Source organism: Echinops telfairi, unplaced genomic scaffold (genome assembly GCF_000313985.2).
Source record: "Echinops telfairi isolate 266 unplaced genomic scaffold, ASM31398v2 ScPeMD7_7475;HRSCAF=8513, whole genome shotgun sequence".
In the NCBI taxonomy this organism is placed as follows: Eukaryota; Metazoa; Chordata; class Mammalia; order Afrosoricida; family Tenrecidae; genus Echinops; species Echinops telfairi.
Genome location: NW_022111379.1, coordinates 2,747,765 through 2,759,197, shown reverse-complemented (window position 1 = coordinate 2,759,197; position 11,433 = coordinate 2,747,765). Strand labels below are relative to the sequence as shown.

Here is an 11,433-nt window from a genome sequence, read left to right as displayed (position 1 = left end):
AGTGCCTTTGCCTCCTAGTTCTTTCCTCTATTTCCTTTGACTTTCCTCTTGTCCCACTATCATGCTCAGCCTTCACTTGGGTTTCAGTAATTCCTCTCGGTTACATTACCCTTGACCATGCCCTACCAGGCCTCCTAGACCCTCCTTACCACCGATTTGGATCCCTGGTTGTTCCCTTGTCCCTGGGTTTGTTAACACCACTACCTTTCCCCCCACCTCCCCCTCTCCTTTGTCCCCCGGAACTGTCGGTCCTGTTGTTTTCTCCTCCAGAGTGTTCATCCAGCCTGTCTTATTTAGACAGACCTGCAGAGATAATAACATGCACAAAAACAAGACAGAGCAAAACTAAGCAACAAAAGAAAACAAAACAATAACAACAACAAAAAAACAATGACAAAACAAAACCATAATACAACAACAACAACAAAAAGCTTGTCGTTACAAGAAAAGATTGTAGTTAGTTCAAGGACTGTTTGTTGGCCTTTAGGAGTGTTTTCTGGTGAGTCTGATGGGGCACCAAGCCCTGGCCCCAAAGTCTACTTTTGGTACTCCCTGGGTGCTTTGTTGCTTGCTGTTCTGATACACACCCTTCGTGTCTTGCCTCGGTGTAGTGGGGACTCTCTTCTATTTTATAGGGAAAAAAAGAATTTTTCACTTTCTTGGCAGTGTCTTTTGGCACAGAAGGCTTTTTTAATCTCAAAAAAGTCCAAATGACCTATCTCTGTTGTTTCTCTTCACTAACCTTCCTCTCTCCCCTAACAGCGGGAATTTTGAAGTTTTATTGACACATAACTCATACCGTACAATCATGTTAAAAAGATCTGTGCAATCATTACCACAATGAATTCTAGAACACTTTATTCTTTCTTGTGCTCATTGTTTTAAAAGAGGGAAATTGGTGGGCTCTCTAATCCATTTCTTCACTGTAGAAAGAACTGGACTTTTTGGTGTACACTCACTCACAACAACCTAGGTTTATTTCTTCCAGTTCTATTAGAACTCTTAACTAGCAGAACAGATTTCTAAGAAGTGACTTGGCCAAGCTTGTATTAGAGGAAACTCTTTTAGCAACATTTTCAGCAAGAGGAAAAAATCCTCTCAACAACTGATCTCCAATTTATATTATCAACATGCTCTGTGGATGGTGGTCACTGCTAATAACACCTCTTATTGTTGGGAAAGCTCTCGTGAAACATTTGTCAAGTACACACGATGGAACAAAAGTGAAATATAATAATTAAGATTTGTGTTTTATCGATCGTGTAACTTAAGTAATTTTTCATTACTAACATAAGATTTAATAAGTATAAGTAGTTAAGGATTCTGACTTGGCACTAGTCATTAGCATGTAATTGAACTAGCAAAAGGGATCAGTTAAAGCTATGTTGATTACCAACTTATCTTTGAAAGGCAATTAAAGTCCTCAATCATTGCAACAAGATTTGATTGTGCAGCCTTTATTGGATATTGATTTTTCAGCAAAGTGCAGTTACATTTTCCATTAATTTACAGTAACACAGTTTAACTCTGATACCCTAGACTGTTGACCCAGGTAAGATATAATGCTAAGTACTTGTTTAGGTTAAGATGCCCCGAAACATCATTGTTGTCTGAATGGTAAGTGCAGGGGGACAAAAAGCAGATCGTGATCCACTAGCTTTAGGTTATAACTTCTGCTATCTGCATTAGCTATTAGGTGAAATGAAGCCAGGGTCCTTGCCTTGTCCGTCGTCACACTCATTTAAACCTCGCTCATTCTTTACTAGATGAGATGTTTAATAGTTCAAACATATTTCACCAAGAATTGTAGCTGTTCTGTGTTTACAGTCTCAAGTAAAAATATGTGACCCAAAATAAAATATACATTTTAAAGGAAAGCCATATGGCTTTAATGACTTGAAGTGTTTCCATTTTTACTGAATCCAACAATTACAAAAAATAGTAAATTAATGAGCAACTACGTATGGTGGTGACCGTGGGGAATTCAATAAAGAAGACAGGAGAAGAATCAATGCGTTTGAATTACGGTGCTGGCAAAGATGACTGAATGTATCGTGGGCTGTCAAACGAACAAACAAGTCTGTCCGTGAGGAAGGACGGCCAGAGCTCCTCAGAGGCAGGGGCGGCAAGACTTCATCTCAAGTGATTTGGACATGTTATCAGGAGAGACCAGTTCCTGCAGGAAGATCTCATTCACGTGTGGAAAAGTGAAGGGCCGTGATGAAGAGAAGTCTGTCAAGGCGATGGACGGACGGACGGAGAGGCTGCAACAAGGGGCTCAAACACAGGAACAATGGTGTGGACAGCGCAGGACGGGGCAGTGTTTCGTTCTGTTGGGGAGCATTGCCGGGGTTGCTCACAGCACTAACAACAGGTGCGATGGAGGAAATTATAACTACAAGGATTTGCAGTATTGGCAGTTTGCGACCTTAAGACATCAGCCTGAGAAGCAAGAGATTTCTTTTGTCAGTGAACTCTTTCACGAAACCCTCTTGTCACTGAATGTTAATGGTGTTCACAATTTATACAAGGAACACAGAGTTCTGACTAGAAATGTCTTCCAACACTTGATAATTGATTCGCTTAGCCCTAACTCTTAAATCCAAAAAAACACAAAAAACCCCAAATCTGTAGAAATAATTTTGCCTGGATGATTTTAAAGACAAAAAATCTCGTTAAATAATTATTGGCAGGCCAGCTATCTGGTTGTTTCAAAACACCCTGATATCCACAGGGCCAGTAACCTTGCTCCCTCGGAAACAGCCGGCCTGCACAGAGACGCATTCACATAAAGAGTTCAATTTCTTTCTCTCTCTACCCTGCACCTTAGTCTCGGGTCTCTTTTCCTAGTGAAGTCCTTAAAAAAATAGGTCTGTGTGGAACAGAGAAGCTTGAGGAGTCCAAAAACAGTTGGCCTTCAATAAAATTATAACTGCTGTTTTCCTGTAAAAGTTCCTTGTTTTGTTCTTCTCAGATTACATTTGGAGAAACCAAAGACCTAAAGAGTAAGGTTATTAGATTTCAGTCAAAAAAAATAAGACAACTCTAATGCTATCCATAGAGCCAATCTCTTCCGGCTCAATGCTTGGATGCAATATCCAAATTTAAAGGAAAAAATAAAACAATTAACCATTAATGTTCAACAGAGAACATTTTTTCACCCTAAAACACACTACAAGGCTTTAAAAACGCAATGAGTGATATTTTAATATTTGAGCCATGCCCTTAGCCATCGTGGAGTTCATCCTTCACCATGATCAACTCCATAGAGCAAGAGGTCTATTGATTTTCATGTAATACAAGAAAATATTACATTTGCTTAATTGTTACACAGTGAGCACATCAGACAAGAAATCAAGGTTCTATTTAATGCTGCAAGCAGCAGAGAATTACAGAGATCAATAGGGTAGTTTGTCAAAGATGTTCTCCAAGGAGACTGACCTATCACTGTATGGACAAGAAGGCACACTGACTGCAGCTATTGAAAACCAAGTCAGCAGAGTCAGCAGTGCAAATGATCAGAAATCAAACAGGCCAGTGTGAGGAGAGGTGCAACTCCACTGAAAAGCTGTATTTATAGTCTGGTAATTAAAAACCATTTTATCAGCCCTGTGTTGGGACCAAACCTTTACGGCAAGTATTGACAGGATGGGCAGCAATGAGCAAGCGGGATTTAACTTAAAACTTATGAGCTATAGTTATTTAACTTTGCCCATTACAGAGGAAATCAGTTCTAGCCTTCCATGCAAAATGCTAATAGCCAGTTTTATTATTAATGAAGCTTAATGTAACACTATCTCCTTTGTGTAAACCATTCATTTAACTAGTGTCAAGTATATTCTTCTGGACTAAATATATTGGCATAAGTACTTGTTTGATTAAAGTGTTAGTTGGAATTGCTTTCAGACAGTACACACCACATACTCCTTCATGTGACGAACAGTTCCCCCTGCGTAGCTCATGTACAATGACGACCTTTAACACAGCTAGTTTCATTCTTCTAATGCTTTCAACCCACTCACTTTCGATTGCCTTGCTAAGAGTAAGCATCCAAATGTTGGTTAGATTGAAGTTTGCTAACAAGCTTGGTTACAAAAATGTGTACATTTCCAGGATATCAGCAATACTATAACAAAATCTATGTATGTTTATAATTATGAGGCAGTCATGAATCTTAAACACTCATTGGTTTAGCAATGACATAGCTCTGTACTCATGTGCCTCTTACATCCATGCTGTGTTCTGTGAAATAGAATGGTACGTGATTTGGACATTGGCAAACACCAGGTGTGAACATCCTATCCTAGTTTGAATTTGCTTGTTCTGTAAGCACTTCTAACAAGTGCTGTGCCTTAGCAGTGATCACCAATGTGCTGACAAGAATTCCACATCATTAGCGATTTCGCCATACCTGATGGGAGGGCCCGCTCAGATTTTTTTTTTAACCCATATAGACTATGCTTAATCAGTTTGGATACTTTTTTTGTTTTTGAGCATCACTGCAATTATTGAATGTAGTAACATACGTGGATTTTCTACCTTTCTGTTGCTTGCTAACATTTGTTTCACTTCCAAATGGGTCATTTCTTTTGCCTCTTACTGCTGTTATCACTAGCCCTAGTCTTGCTGAATTTGGGAGCTGTGATCAATCTCATGGTAGTATTTTTTTTTAAAGCAAATTCAACAGAGAGATGACCTTACCACACTCAAGAGATGTGAAATTGTAAGCTGTTGTCTGGAGTTTAAGCATATAGGGATACATAGCAAACTTCTAAGTTAAACAGTACACACATAATCCAGTAACAGGTGTTTCCTGTGATGATCAAGACATATGTATTATAGGTTACATGGATGTACTGTATAGCATTATGCGCCTGGCAACACAATCACATTGCATACAAGAGACATGAAACATACTGCTGTGTAGGACGCGGTGGCCTTCCCTAACTCCCATTCTCCGATCGGGCTTTCTGATGGGGCCCCAGACCATATGCCCAGTCAGATGTTGCCCAAAAGGACACTAGTTGGTACATGACTATTTTACTCTCCTGCATTACTCCACATTTCTGAAATTTACCAGTCATCTGGGTATTCAGTAACTACTCCCAAGGATAAGTTTTTAACGACTTTGCTTTCAAAAATGCAATCAACTTAAAATCCTAACACAAAACTGCCATTAGGTCGTTAAAATTTCAGCGCAGTCCCCATTCCCAGTAAGTCTGTGGATATGTACTCTTTCAGCTAATAGTTCACTGAAGCAGTTTATCCAGTCTATCGTTCTGGGTCTTTCAAGATTTTAATGGTTCTTAAAGCTTTATCAGCATGCTATTTTCACTTCCTGCTTTTGCATTAATCTGAGTTATTACATTGTTTTAAAGCAGTGGTGGTAATAGTAGTATGGCATTAGCGCTCTTTACGCCATCAGAAATGCCAACATTACGCCCAACCTTTCATCTAGGTACTAAGTGGCAGGGGTTGTACATCATTCAACCTTAACATCATTTGAAATCCTGGCAGCAGAATGGTCAAGGTTTCAGAATGAAATTCGATTCTCATCAACTTTGGATCTTTTTTCCTTCTCGGAATACAAGTCAGTTTCTGCTTCCAATGATAAAAATGACTAAATAAAGCCCCATCATTTAAAGACGACTCCAGATATTATGTCTTGGCACAGGTGATCTCCATGGGACAGAATGGTGTGATCTTAAACCCTTGTAAAGCACCCCTGGCAGCTCCAGCCTGCCTGTCAATTTCAAATTCAACAAAAGCAGTGTCATGCCTTCCAGGTACCAGCCTGACTTCCTGAACACCAGCAAACTGATACAACCGCATGGGCAACATCAGCTCATTAGTCTCTTCGGGTAAGTTATCAAGGAATAAAATCGTCTGGAGAGTACTCAGAGCTGGGGACCTGGGGTTGAATTTCCAAGTGTTGGTCTTCTCTAGCCAAGTGTTGTTGTGGTTATTGCAGTTTCTTTCAGTTTGGACTTTTTCATTTGTCAGCAAAAATGCCAAGCATTTTAGATATATCAGAATGTTTTGCAGACTGGATTCACGTTGGTTTGCATAAAATGGAAAACCTTGAAACTTGTCTCGGGGCATTTGGGGATGAGCCCAGTTCTTTAAATGTAACAAAGGCCTGTTCCCTATCTTCAGTTTTTAAAGCCACAATATCGACCACATGGCCATATTGAGGAAACAGCATAGAAGGACCTCTTCAATTCCTTTAATATATTGTCATTCATATTGACAGAAGTTGTATGATTTGGTCTGATATCCATGTTTTTGGTTATGTTGTTCAGACAACCTGAGGCCTTCTCCAATTAGTTGGATTTCTCAATGATAATATATTACCTCTCCTGTATGCCCTAGTATCCTCTACTTCATTTTCCCCAAGTTATATGAAAAAAATGTCCCCTTCCTTTTTTTTGGGGGGAGTGTATTTTTTCTCTTTAAAGAGTTTATTTAAATTGTTATTGCCTAACTATGGAGTCTATATATATTATGATCATTTTTTATCTGTAGTTTAACCTAGCTCTAGGAAAAAAAATCAATGTGCAGCTTCGTGTGTCTGTTGCTCCCATTGGCTAAAGAGAATATGCAATATATAACAATGTGTGGCAAGCTTTGCCTCTCGAGGGCAATGATTCATCTTAGAGAACCAAATACCGTAAAAGAAGGGAAAAAAGATGTTTGCAAAAGTTTTATTTTAAAGGATCAACAATAAATATTGCACATTCGCACAGCAGAAAATCCACTGCTATTTATGTTCTCTGATGCACAATTTTCAATACATGGCGCCTTCATCTTCTTTATTTAGAAAATATACTGTTATTGGTCTGTAACTGGTATGCACAGTCTCGGTGACTCTTGCAAAGAGCCAGGAGCCAAGTCCATACAATAAAGTTGGGATTCCTAGAAAACAAGTGAATATGTTATTGACAAGCAATACTGGCTACTCACGTACCCAAACATTTGTCACAGTATAAATCACGGAACAGTCCTTAGCAACAATAGCCAATGACCAAATTATGAAAACATTACTCCACATAACATAACAATCATCTAAGCGTCCGACTTTTATCTGTTTGGGGAACATGGTGACAAGATGTCTAAAACTACAGGTAGGGCTGGATAAACCCTAATGCAAAGGGCTTATAAGCCCTAGTTTAGTACTTTCAAATAACTGACATCGTTCTACATTCTTTTCACAAATACGCAAACAGAATAGTCATTACTTTAGCTGTGGTGCCTCTGAGGTTGGCCTGGAGTGTAAGTTACGAGCGAGGTCAGTTTTACCTTTCTTCAGGGTAGACAGTAACACTGCTGGCTGAAGCAGTGTGTACAACTCAAAAAAAACTGGGTAAAATGGTTGTCTCTTAGAAGCCAAGGTTAAACTTAACTCTGAGGAAGATTTTCATGTAAGAGGCATGACAAAAAACCACTTGCCTTCATGTTTTCATAACCAATTTGATAGCAGTTTTATTTTACCTGTTTGAGGTAGATAAATAGATTACAACAGAGTTCTTTGGAAGATTTCATTTGATAAAAGTTTTTTTTTTTTTAATGTTTTCTTACATTTGAGATTACCAGTGGTAGCCATTTACAATACATGAACCTACAGGCAGACAACCCCGACATACAGATTAAGCACTTACATGAATATGACACTATGTTGGACACAAAACAAACATGCACAGGCTGATCCTTTATAAGGTACTTATTTAAGAGTAAGTATTCTTAACATTTTAGAAACATGTATAGAACCACAGGCATCGAAATCAACAATTAGCTCTGCCCGAGTATTTATTTTACGGCTTCTTCGTGGGAGCTGCTCAGAGTGCGTTTAAAGGGAGAGCTGTGCATTCGGAAAGCTCTCGTTCAGGTTAATAGGGAAATTACCACGAGCTCAGAAGTAAGCACATGGCTGATTTTTACCCCTTCCTTTTCTGCAGGAGTATATTTGCTGTGTGAGGCTCTTCCGGAGTGCATACGTGCACTAAGCTTCATTGTGCTTGTCCCCGATGCTGCATTCGGCCACAGGGATGTCAGAAATTGAGAGGTGCCATTAGCTGGCAATGAGAAGGAGAAGGGGACAAAAGCCACCACAGACTCCCACCTACTTTTAGGGATATGTACACAAGGTCCCAGTCTGTCCACGATGACAGGCCTGCTGACACCCCTCTGAAATCTTGCCAATGTCGTATTCTTTGCCCTGGTAATGTTCTACCGAATGCTGAACAGAACATTACCAGAACCCCCCACAGAAAACCAGACTCCAAAGGCTACTTATAAACCCTTTAACTGGAGAGCAAGACCACGCTCAGCAGGAGGAGGAGCACCGAGGGCAGGGACAATGAAACGTCCATTGGAAATGCAGTGTCAGGTCCAGAGCAGAAACCACAGAAGCCAGAAAAGGAAAAAAAGGCACAAGAAGCGATTATTAGTTTCCTAATTATCCTGCGTGTAAAACAGATGAAATAGACCTTTTAAGCCAACAGCATAGAAATAACTTTAAAGAATGGCTGTGCCACTAAGGATTGTTTTGCAGTGTTTATCAGTTTTCAATTAAAATATTGATACTTTAAAAAATTCATACTTTTGGAAAAAAATCACAGAAATAACTTGCTTACAATGGGAGAGCTGATCAAAGATTACTAGCTTAACACTAACTATATTTCTTATTAAGAAAAACTAGGAGCCATGATTAATAATGCTAGTTGACAGTGGGTAGCGTCCTGATATTAGAGTCCAAAATTCTCTATTCCTTTTCACCCCTGTCATCTATTTATTTAATTGGGGCAGACCGATACACTAAATGGGATGATCTGCCACCTATGTAATTTATAAACTTAAAAAACATATCGTCATATATATATACACACTACCAAGCCTACAAAATTCCATGAAAAACTATTTTTCCCAGACTACAATATATAACATCAAAATGAATCTAAAAGTCAATTCTATGCATAATTATTCATTTTGAGTCAGCTGAACAGTAGGTAAACCACTGTCAAATTAAGCACTTAAAAAAATTAGAACTTCCCTGCAAAGTCTCTGATCACCCATTCATTCCAGTGGTGAGTGGCTTTTCTTAAATCTCAATCTCCTTCCCAGCAGGATACCCAGTCTGATAAAATGTCAGTTTCCACTGAAGGGAAGGCAGAGGAGAATGGGATAAAACATGGATAAAACAAATCCGTATTTTCACAATGGGCAAATGAATTATTCTGATCATTATTCTTTTGGAAGGGAGGGGGAGGAATGAAACCTTGAATATTTGTATAAACCCAGCATGTGCTTGATGGTCCAAACGACAGGTGTACATCACAGAACAGGGCAAGACCCTCCTGTCTAATTCACGTTCCTACATGCAGACAAAAAGACAGCACCAAATTGGTGAGCACGATCCTCTTTAAAAAGCCCAAGAAAAAAATTCCTTTATCAGTATAAGCCAATTTATCTGAAAACATCTTGAGAGTAGGATGTTTTCCTTGATGCTTAACTTAAAATTTATTCCCATTGAAGGCAGATAGTTTGGATTTCCAAAGGCAAAGGGTTAGTTACCATAAAGATCATCAAATCACTCTTTGGCCTTTTCCCCACATTGAAACAATCAAACAAACAACTACAACTGCTGTTCCTCTCCCAAAAGATTGTACTTTTCATGTGGTCAGCGATCTGAGTATCCCCCGCCTCTCCTTTAATGTCTCCATTCAAGAGAAGCAAGCCCCTGGCCAGAAGGTGTTCCTTAAGGTGGTAGGTTTTAAATGGTGACAACTGAAAAACAAAAATGCATTTGGTTCATAGTATACCTACAATCCTCTGTATATGTGTGTTTGTGTATGTATGTGTGTATATATATGTATGTATGTATGTATGTATATATATATATATATATATATATTTAAACCTGTCTTATATTTGGGAAGAATAATTTCTTATGTTTCTGAAAACGCTAAAATGAACTTGTTCTTGAACCTAGCAATCGCACTGTTCTGTCCAAATAATTTTCTCAGGTTTTCTAAGTCAGCTCAACCTTCAATTCTACATATAAGCCTCAAAATTAGTTATGTTCTATATAGTCCACCAGGCAAATGATGACATTTTTAAAAGATTACACATTGCTCAATTATCGTCTCCATATTAGACTGAACCCAGTACAATCCCATTGGTGCACTGGCTCAAAACCCCACGACTGGTATGTGTGTGTATGTTACTATAAACCAAAATGCACTCACAACACTTACATTTAACCAGCCATCAGATTAGATACTAGCAGTACAGCTGCTCAGACAGAGGGCTAGTTTTGTTTTTGCTTTTTAATCTGGTTGGGTAACACAGTCCAGCCCCCACTGCTAGACTTGGAATTACTGAAATCTCGTTTAATTAATAGGTTCAAAACATCTCAAGGCCTCTCTAGTACGAGTATTTTTCAGTAACCTATAAATGGCACAATCATGCCTCTCGTGAAATCAAGAGAAAATAAATATCCAACAGGAGTAACTATTCTCAGTGTCAAACTAATGCCATGAAAAAAAGTACAACTATCAGAGAGGGCGAATCTTTTCCATCTCTCCCCGGCCTCACAGCTGAAGCTGCTAACGTGTCTGATGAAAACCTTCGGTGCTTTTAGAAAACGGAACTTGAGATTTCAAAACAAAGACCCTCCTCATAGGGCAGGAACGGGGGAAGGGCTGGGCCAGGTAAGACGTGCCTTAACTTGGGAGCCACTCTGCAGTGGCGCTGTTGGCCTGCGCCGCCCGTGCCAGGGGCACCCCCAGTCACCAGGAGGTGAGCGTGGGACGCCCCTCCCAGCTGAGATAGATGCAGGGTGGTCCAGGGGGGCAGGTCTTGGGAGGGGCAAGGGGCTCAGTTCAGTAGCTAACACGGTAAGCGGAGCTAATGGGGTGCAGGCGGGACGATGATCCAAAGGCCCAAGGCAGCTGGCAGGGTGGCGGGGCGACGTGCAGAAGCCCATCCCCTGGGTGCGGACGGCGGGGCCGGGACGCCGCTGCCCCTCGCGGCGTTGCCTGGCCTGGGGCTCGGGGTGCGGGCCTGGGGACACCCCGTTTGCAGCGTGCTTGGTAAACGGTGGGCGTGACTCGGCGTCGGGAGCCTCCCGGTGGGTGAGGCTTCCCGGGCGCGGGCGCCGCCCGGCCGGGGCCACTCACCGAGGTTGATGACCTTGAGCGCCGTGAAGAAGCGGTTCTGGCCGGCCAGGTCCTGCCAGGGGGCCTTGGAGCAGTGGTACTTGATGAAGGGGAAGCAGCCGGTGCGCAGGACGTGGTAGTTGGCGCCCGGCACCGGCCAGTTGAAGTGCGAGAGGCCGAACTGGTCGTTGCGGACGGCGCTGTAGCGGACGCAGAAGGAGGTCCAGGGCGGCAGGCGCCGCTGCAGCAGGTGCTGCGTCAGCACCTCCGAGGCGCG

General features: G+C 41.0%; 1 protein-coding gene and 1 pseudogene across 1 annotated transcript; both read right to left on the bottom strand.

Moving 5' to 3' along the window:
- Positions 1–3,163: 3,163 nt before the first annotated feature.
- On the bottom strand, positions 3,164–6,622 carry LOC123521195 (annotated as a pseudogene).
- A 68-nt stretch (positions 6,623–6,690) lies between these two features.
- Positions 6,691–11,433, bottom strand: CUNH15orf61 (chromosome unknown C15orf61 homolog; the record flags this gene model as incomplete). Its single annotated transcript, XM_004711937.4, has 2 exons — positions 6,691–6,915; positions 11,178–11,433. Coding segments are annotated over 2 exons (384 nt in total), but the record flags the coding sequence as incomplete, so codon positions are not given.